General features: G+C 35.4%; 1 protein-coding gene across 1 annotated transcript; it reads right to left on the minus strand.

Annotated features, from left to right (window-relative positions):
• Positions 1 to 539: 539 nt before the first annotated feature.
• LOC114755012 (CTP synthase) lies at positions 540 to 7,956 on the minus strand. Its single transcript, XM_028943882.1, has 22 exons — positions 7,608 to 7,956; positions 7,095 to 7,270; positions 6,495 to 6,574; positions 6,287 to 6,373; positions 6,117 to 6,167; positions 5,908 to 6,025; positions 5,324 to 5,380; positions 5,172 to 5,236; positions 4,847 to 4,930; positions 4,714 to 4,764; positions 4,568 to 4,630; positions 4,329 to 4,375; positions 4,163 to 4,232; positions 4,005 to 4,067; positions 2,959 to 3,048; positions 2,845 to 2,883; positions 2,500 to 2,727; positions 2,346 to 2,431; positions 2,143 to 2,191; positions 1,978 to 2,058; positions 1,796 to 1,889; positions 540 to 1,144 (listed from the first exon to the last, which is right to left on the minus strand). Exons 2-22 carry the CDS (start codon positions 7,210 to 7,212, stop codon positions 933 to 935), a joined length of 1,833 nt encoding a protein of 610 aa, XP_028799715.1. The 5' UTR covers positions 7,213 to 7,270; positions 7,608 to 7,956; the 3' UTR covers positions 540 to 932.
• Between the last annotated feature and the right edge of the window lie 2,058 nt (positions 7,957 to 10,014).

The raw sequence follows: 10,014 nt of genomic DNA on the forward strand, positions 1-10,014 counted from the left end.
AACATGAATATTTATGGATCTTATCATGTCTATAGATAACAGCTGGATAAGAAATATTTTATAGAAACAATGATTAATAATCAATCAGTTACAATGCAACAAAAGTGCTAGGTTTTATTCTGTCGCCGAATCTGTCTGAAGCAAGAAAAGCTAATAATATTTGGAGGCAGTAGCATTAGCAAAGGCCGTTTTATTGAGTACTCGTACCAGAAACAAATAGAGAGATTTATTAAATTTTTCTTTTGATTCCAAACCGTTTCTCAGATCACTATTTATTTATATATAAACTTGATTGAGTCATAATATATCATCACGTGCCTTCTTTAACTTCTTGTCCATTGCTATGAATGCCTCTTAGTGAAAATAACTGGTGAGGCATCAAAAAACATTTTCCCCCTTCCCTGGTTGAGAAAATTACATAATCTCTGTGCAGCCAACTGACGCATGTAGCTGATAAAAACTCCACCCAAAAAAAAAAAAAAGTATACCACCGAAAACATCAATGTATGGATATGGCCACGGTATAAATGGACCATTAATAACATGAAAGATATGATTTCATTATCAAGAAATAAAACTAGACCAAACAGAATCAAAGTCCATTGTTCATAACATAACTAAAGAACAGTGTACATTCTCCTTCAAACCAATGGCCACTCAGTAAAACAAGACACTTTTGGTTGCAAGGGTAATTTTACACCTTCAGCCCCTATACTTTTTGGAAAATATAAATGCTGTTAGACTCAAAATTTTCTTCATGCTGGAGTCAAGTCTCTCAAGTTTCTCCCTTTAGAGACAAAAGATCTCTCTACCGGCTCAATAGACTGTACAGAGTAACCGAGGACACAAAAAGAGAAAGCCCTTCGAGAAATTTAGACCAAAAGATTGTAGAGGTAAGAAGATGAAGCAGACCCACATGATGATCAGCAACTTCAATCCACGTACACGTGACCATTGCCATTGGCATATACAGCATTTAAGGAACCACTGGAAGGTATGAACCCATTTCCATTATGTTGTGCTCTCAGCACTGGTGAATGTCCATTGCTATATCCATTGCTACATTTCCCATTACTTAACTTACTAGCGTGGCCATTGCTTGTTGGTAGAACTGTTCTTGGCTCACTTGCTGCTGTTATTAACCCTGTTTCACAGAAAGACGTTTAGTTTACAGAAAGCCACTCTTGCTCTGCGGAAAAACTAAGGTCACCTTACGTGCAATGGAATGGTTTTTGACGGAATGGAAATCATTAAAAGTAAAAGCTATGGGCTTACCATGAAACCGATTTGCATGTTTTATATGGATGAAAAAAATGAAAATACTTGAACACAAAAAAATTGAAAATAAAAGGAAAAAAGTAAATGGCATAAATATCCTTCATAAATCTACCTGTCGTTTTGTAGACCAAGTCTACCCAAGACAATAATGCCTCAACACAACCATCTCAGACTAAGATTACAGGAAAAACAATCTAAAGAGTCCTTTTAAGTTGTTGCATTATCATTTTAGTCAATTCATGAAATGATTCAACAATACACCATTGATCCAACAGCATGACGTGCATGGTTCCGCCCAAATGAAAGGCACGAATAAAATAGCCACATGATATGGAAGAAGACCATCATGGTTGCAAGATGGATTCCAATTACCAATTTGAAGGAGTAAGTAGAAGATTAATCTTCAGAAAAGAGTTCATCAAGAATAATTATGTTAACAAGCGAGTTGCATGCTTAAAATATCAGCAAACAAAATTTTAATTGTCGAAAGATGTGAAGTGGCTCTCTGGAGAGATACCTAAGAAGGGTGGGGAAGGTTTCCCTGGCCTGGATGTGAACTCTGGGTGAAATTGAACGCCAATAAAGAAAGGATGACCAGGAAGTTCAATTATCTGCGCTTGTATACATATTTACCAAGATTAGAATTTATTATTTAGTGGGAAAATCCTAAGATCCACACCAATTCATGAAAAGACTAACCTCCATGCGCTTCCCACTTTCATCCTTGCCAACAAAAGACAGGCCAGCCTTTTCTAGCCGTGAAATCATGTCAGGATTAACCTGCATGGCATTACAATTATTTCAAGTGACTTACCGTTGCATTTTTATCCGCAAAAATAGTTTTAGCATGAAAATATAGTTTACCTCGTATCTATGCCGATGTCGTGCATCAATAAAACTTGCATCATTATACCTGTTCACAATCCCAAATTATAGTATTATAAATATATGCCTAATCATTACTTGGCAAGGATTTCTTGAAAATAGAAAATTCATTATGATACATGCTATGATATTATGATATGCTAACACACACATATAAACTAGAGCTACTTCTTAGTTCTTACAGCTTAGCAGATTTGCAGTCCGCAACTTGGAAGTGAGTCCTCCTTGAACCAAGACGCATGGTCCCTCCCATATGAGTCTTTGAGCCCTAGCAATGGAATATAAACCAGGTTAACTAGATTCCAAAAGGAAGATTATCATACTAAGACAATATACCTCTGGCATAAATATAATGCAGGGGGTCTTTGTTTCAGGATCAAACTCCGTGCTATTAGCATCATGTAGACCCAGAACAGATCGTGCAAACTCAATGACGGCAATTTGCATCCCCAGGCAAATACCCAAATATGGAACATTATTTTCCCGGGCATACTTGGCTGCAAGGATTTTCCCTTGCACCCCTCTATCACCAAAACCCCCAGGAACCAGAACCCCATTAGCACCCTGCAATGGAAGATGATTCAGAAAAACAAAATTTAATTTTAACATCACTTCTTGAATAAGTGACACGACATTGAAGAAAGAAAAATGAAAATCACAAACTACAATTAGTAGGATAACCTTCAAAAGACGCCAAGCAGCTTTATGTGCTTCAGGATCCTGCAAGTAAATTAGCCATCAGATATCTGGCAAAAAGTTTACCTACATATGCATTACAGTAATATAAAAAGTCACCTCCTTAGATGTAGCATCTTCCAGATCCGCAGCTGAAATCCAGTCCACAATAAGTTTACGCTCACAAGCAACAGAAGCATGCAAAAGCGCCTGCACAAAGAAAGAAAGTTCAATACATGATACAGCAGAATTCAAAGAAGATTCATTGCCAATAGATGCCCCAAGCCATGCACCTCAATCATTAATAATTATATGCATTTTAATGTAGTTTGTCCCTTTTTTTTGGCAGCAAAATCAATCTAAATTTTGATTTGATGGCAGGAGAGAGATAAAAGCAGAGAATGAAGCGAGTAATAAGTTCATAATCAAGACAGAATTTAGTTACAGAGATAGGCCATGTTTCATGGGGATGACAGAGAAGTTATTGAGAAAAACGTTTCTTCGGTGGTTTTGTAGAAATTGATATCTTTAAAACTGCACTCAAACGCTTCGTTTCTAGCATCATGCATGAAGTTGCAAGAATACAAAAATAACGAGACACCAGCTGAACAGCAGTTCATCATCTTCTTTCCAATATATACGTACATGTGGAGCATAATTTTGTCTTAATTAGTGACTACCAACCGCTTATGAGATCCTTAAGTGAGTCACAAATGTCTTCAAGACCAAATGGCAGCATAATTTCTTAAATATCCAAATGTAGTCGTATTGTTTCCAACAGTATCCACAGTAATCCTAATCTTCTTTGATCCTTGATGCTTAAATTTAAATCCTCCAGCAACTCTCCCTGAACAGTGTCTAAATTCAAGCCTCCCTGCACCAGATACTTATGGGTTGCTATAGGTCCATAGATGCGACTGACAGATAAGCCATACAAAATCTATCTATGGTAGAAACGAGAACCAAGGAAGATAAATTGGATGTTAATACCTATAAACATTGTGAGAAATGAAGTTGAGTACAGGCTGCGATTATACTTTAAAGGAGAAACTCATGATGCCTTGTGAAATGAAGTACTAAAATCACAGGTTGCAAAGAATGACAGAGCAAATGGAAATTGATAAGCATTACTGTGAGGGATGGCAAATCAATATCAAACAACATACCTTCAAAACAGAAAGATAAGCATCTGAAAGGCTGGTGTATTTTCCAACCATTGCAATCCTAACCTGTGCAGCATATGATAGTTGTGAGCTAAATATTTGGAAGTTTAGAGAATCAAATATAAATTCATTTCTTGTGGATATAAATTATTTAGACGCACAGGTTCTTTCAGTGAGTCATAAACTCTTGTTCTTTCAGTCCATTCCTCCAAATTAGGCTCAGTAGCAACACTGCAAATAAGAGGGGCATTAGTGGCATGACAGCCATACAGCGAAAAGTGACAGAAAAATAACATAAAGCTTCTCAGATGATTTTGGCAAACAAACCTTGTCAAGTTTAATACTTTAAAGATTGTCTCATGTGCCTTCTGATCCTATTTGTTACAGAAGATATGATCAGAATAAAGAGATCAGGTTCTTGTATAAATTAATCACCTGATGAAATAAGGTTTTTTGTTTTCCGGGGTCCCCCCCAAGAAAGTAGACTAGACATATATGATAGAGAAGTTTCCAGTAGTATAAGCAACGGCAGAAAACAGTTCCAAAAGAACTATAGAATTACTTACTCTTAAAAGCAAAGGAATGTGCCAAATGTTTGGAACATCATGAAGCGTAACTATGTTTGATAACTGCAAATGAAAAAGCTTGCTTAGAGAGATGTTTTAGACTCTAGTTGAAAAGAAAGTAGAAAAATGTCAGCAAGTCATATTACCGGTACATGGCAAAACTGAGACAACTTTGCCTTGACATTCTTATCGAGAGCCTGGAGATGACAATATTTATATTTTTTAGACCATTATTTCATGGAGTAACAGGATAATAGGAAAAACAATAAGGGCAAACACCTTTGAGCTGCGACAAGCTAGAATATGAGGGGCCAAACCTAATCCTCTAAGTTGACGGACGCTGTGCTGAGTAGGTTTTGTTTTCTGCACAATAAAACTATCAATAAGTATGCAAAGACAGTATTAAATAGATTATAATACCATCAGGCAAGATGCCATCGAGCCTCGGCTATGTTACCAGATCATAGATATGGAGCAATTAACATAAACCAAAATTCTCAATCTTACAATTGACGTATTAAACTAAATTATTTTCATTTCTTTAGATTTGTTTAGCATATATAAACATTACATGGATGAGAGTTACATATATATTTCAGCATACCTGTTCACCAACAACATTAAGAACAGGGACTAGGCTGACATGAACCAAACAGAAGTTGCCAGAACCTATAATCATAATCATAATTAGTAAAATAAGTAAAATGGCTTCAGAGGAGATAGTAAACTGCATGGTTTGAACACAGCAAACATTACCCACGCGGTACGAAAATTGGCCTAGTGCCTCAATAAAAGGCATGGACTCAATATCACCTGCATCAATAGAAAAATATTCTTAAATTTAGAATTTTAAATTCATAATAAAGATGTTCTAATTTTTCATGGTACTGCTAAAATTGAGACTTTTCCGACTCTCAATTTTCTGTGCATAATAGGAAAATTCTGCTCACAGCTCACCCATGATTATAAAAAAATAATACTACCTTTGGTCTTAATTATAAGAGCTAGTTGACTAATTTGAAGAAATTAAGAAAAAAAATTAAGTTAGTTATTTATAATAAATAGGTGTTGTCTTCCCTAAAATATTCTTACTAATCAAGTGTATTGGCTGGAATTATCATCGTTAGAAGGACTATCTTGAGAGAAAAAAAATTCATAAATATGAAAGACAAAGTATATTAAAGTCTTATATTTAGGACCAAAATAAAAGTCAAACAAGGTCTTATATTAAGGACCGAAGATAGTATATGGCATTATTTGAGTGGACTTTTAATAACCCACTCCAGAAAAAAATACCGCCAAAGTTTGAACTAAAGATTGTTCTAAAAATTCCAACTTACCAATAGTTCCGCCCAATTCAATAACACAAACATCAGCAGGTCCTTCTTTTCCATCAACTGGTATATTTGCTACACGCTCTATCCATTCTTGGATGGCATCTGTTAAGTGTGGAACAGCCTACAAATAATAAAAAGATAAATATGAAATCAAGGTCCAATTAAACATAGCAGGTAACTTCAAAAGAGACAATCTCAAATATTAAACACACCTGGACAGTCTTTCCCAGATAATCTCCTCTTCTCTCCTTTTCAATGACCGACTAGTATGCATTCAAAACAAATTTCAAATTAATTATAATAATAAGCAAATATAGCCATGGCTAGTTAGACTTGAAATAAAACATATTTCTAGCCATAAGGATATAGGGAGTTCAGTTACCTGATATATTTTTCCAGTAGTGATATTGTGGTCACGGGTTAATTTGATATCCAAGAAACGCTCATAATTTCCCAAATCAAGGTCAACCTTCAACACCAAAAAGGAAAACAAGATATAGATACAATTTCAAGCTGGCTTTTAATTCATTCGAAGGAAGTAGCAATTTGCACACTCTCATACGTAATTAACAGCAATTTCGTTCATTTACCTCACCACCATCGTCTAAAACATAAACCTCCCCATGCTCAAAAGGAGACATTGTCCCAGCATCAATATTCAGGTAAGGGTCTGCACAAGACAGTTAACTTTAGAAGCAGTAAGTAGAAATTTAGAATAAACTGCATTATCATATTATCTAACAATTGTTTTCAGAGAAAGATAGAGTTATCGATTGCGTACTTCCTTCTTTGACATAAAAACATCTAAACGGGAAAAAAGGGAACAAAGGACATGATCAGCGTCCACCTTAAGCAAAGAAGAAAATATGAAAGCTAAAAAACAAGAAGAAAAAAGAAAAAGAAACATAAATCAGCTCAGGGAAAGCAAATGGCCCTCTGCATATCAGACAAAGGAAGCCCCTTTGCTCCCCCCCCCCCCCCCCCCCAACAAAAGCAAAGGAATTCCTTTCATGTAAAACCTCAAGAAATCAAGGAAATGGTCAAGTTGGAAACCAAAAAAAAAAAAAAAAACTCTCCGCAAGGGGCCAATGGCCTTCGGCAATTGAATTTCTCCTATATATCACCATTTTTTCCTTCAAAAAAAAAATGTGAAACTTGAATGCATAGAAGAATGAGAACAACAGAAATACCAATCTTGATTGAAGTGACTCTGAGACCGCTAGCCTTGAGAAGGAGCCCAATACTACTAGCTGTGACCCCTTTTCCAAGTCCACTGACAACACCACCTGTCACCAAGATGTACTTCATTCTTCCTTCTTAGTTTTCACTTTATCCCCCGCACAAGGCTGGCCCTTCGCTTCTTGTCCTGTAGAAAATGCAGAGAACAAGGAGAAATACAGACAGTAGTTCAGTGATAAGAAATAAAAAAGACAGCACAACCTATACAGACAAAGATGAGTAGTACCACTGGCACTGAGGTATATTTATACCAAGACCCACTTACCTTTCCCTTTGATTAAACTAAGAATGATGACCATACCAATAAAGAAAATGCAGAGTGATGGTTTATGGTATGAAACGGAAGCGAGGATGGCGGTAGAAGAAACAGATACCAGTTACATAGATATCATGGCAAAAAACCGTAAATTACAAAACGAGAAACAATGGGAATTTGGAATTGAACAGAGAGAATAATGAGAAACCTTGTTTACAATGACGGGCTTTACAAGGTTCTTCTCTTACTACTTTCTTCAAACACCTTTATATGTCTCTCTTATGGCTCTATCTCTCTGTAAGGGAAGGTTGCTCTTTTATAGCCTCTCAGCAAGGTAAAAAAGTTCTCGCTGTTGACCTTAGAATGGCAAAACGAACCAGCGAGCCAAATAATATATATGAACTAAGCAAAATACACAAGAAAGGAAGAATTTTTGATAAAGAAGATGCCCTTCTTCCAAAATGCCACCCTTCCCTTGTTCTTGTTCCAGGCGGCGCTGAGCTAGCTAGGAAGCTACCTTCATCTTTCAGCTCTTAAAGAAGCAAAACCAACCAAAAAAAAAAACTTTTTTTCCCTCCAGTTTTTTCTTTCCATAATACCCAATAAACAGTTCCATAAGTATGCAAGGTTAAGCATAATGGTCCCCTATAATATAACGCCCATCTCACAAACGTCCCGGTCGAGGCGGAATTTTTAGAATCAGATTTATTAAATGTATTAAAATGACCGACATCTTTTGATCCCATATAATCAACCGCTCGCCCCTTTCGAGTTTTGTATCAGATTCTTTTCTGATGGATGGAAGAATCTTTTTGCTCTAATTGGTTGCTTCCATAAAAGTTTTTCAACAAAGAAGAATAAATAAAGAAAAAAGCAACTTTGGTATTTTTGGGTCCAGACTCCGGAGTCATTCATTCACACGGGACAAATGAGAAATGAGAATTTTCATACAAGAAGGCTAAGCAACACTTGGCAACCTAATTAGCCGTAGATAAGTCAGGACACGGTTTTGAGGATATTTAGATAGAATCAAAACTATAATTTTAAATTTTTTTTATGATATATATGTATATATATATTGCCAAACATCCCTTCAATCACGTTCGGTCCTCTCCCTCGCTGTGGCTTCCATGTTTGTTACTAGAAAAACGGTCACCTCCATGCCGAAAATACTATAGAGCCATGTCTCATGACCCAAAAATATCAAGGATGTTTATTGTTTAGTTCGTCCGAGTTAGTGAAAAAGTCGTCTGTTCCTGGGATTTTATTTGCAGAGCGTTCTTTAAGGAGGAAGGGAAAAAAACAAAAATTTATCCGCAACAAGTTAGATATATACTTTGTTATAGTCATTAATTAATGAGGCTATGTCTTCTGATCAAAATAGGATTGGTTTTTTCCAATATGTTTAGGCAAAGATTACCTAAAAATGTTGGGGTGCCGTTGGCCTTACATGGGCCTACGTGCTGAGATTATGTTGATTTGCTGTAATATTTTATATTATCCCCTTGCTTACATCTTGTTCTTTAATTTTCTTGTATTTTTTATATTTTGTCTCCGTCGGGATAGATTTGAGCGGGAAGTTATCGGGCCTAAAAGAAGCCACCGAGATGGTCCCAGCAGTAAGAAAGGTTAAAAAAAGACTGGTGTCAGTCATAGATAAACAGGAGAATTATAATAAGATCCTGTACTCAAAAAAAATTACAAAATAAATCCTAAAAGTTATTATTTTTCATTTTGAAACTTATCATTACAAGCTACTTAGATTGTTATTAGACTTTTTAATAGTTATTTCTCTTGTATATGACTTGATTGTAATTCTCCTTGGATAAATTTTTGTGTGTGTATATAATTTTAAAATTAATATCCAATACCCTAAAATTTTTTCATCAACACTACAAAGTAGTTTTCTTTTAAAAATACATCCAATATTAAATATTTTTAGTACAATTTTATTCTTAAAATATTTTTCTTAGTAGCAACAAGCATCTTAAATTTTGAATACGGAATACTATTAAAAAATATTTTAAAATTCTGAATAAATTACAAATTAATTTAATATGCCAAGTTTTTTTTTTTTTTGCCCTATTTTAATTCTAACATTTTTTAAAAAGAGGGCAAATCCCAATAAAAGGATTTTGTCTGTAATGAGTAGGTGTGGTGATATTCCTCTGTTAGAATAAAATAACATAGGAAGAACGACAACGCACATGGGAGTGCTGCATTTTTCCTGGGTTATGGTTCCTGCCTCGCATGTGACCTTGCATTCTCCCTCATACTTCACCCTTTCTGACTTTCTGTTCCCATCTAAACTATTATACCAGCTCCAGTGCTCCACCGAAAAGCTCACATGAGATCTCATGCTTGAATTTCTCATAACATGGTAAATTAAAGTTTGAATCCCTGCTGGAAAAGTGTCCATATTTAGTGTCTGACAGTGTCTCGAATAGGATTACCTCCAATAGATGATACCTATGCTTTAGCAAACAAAATATTAACATATTTGTGTGTGTATATATATTTAAAAGGTTAATGTGAAAATTAAAGTCTTCACTTCATAGTGTTAGATGCTCAAAGGTTTTTTTAAGGGCAAATTTTTCCTGAAAATTTAAAATGGT

This window comes from Neltuma alba, unplaced genomic scaffold (assembly GCF_004799145.2).
Source record: "Neltuma alba isolate B1F8T4 unplaced genomic scaffold, ASM479914v2 tig00010229_pilon, whole genome shotgun sequence".
NCBI classification, from domain to species: Eukaryota; Viridiplantae; Streptophyta; class Magnoliopsida; order Fabales; family Fabaceae; genus Neltuma; species Neltuma alba.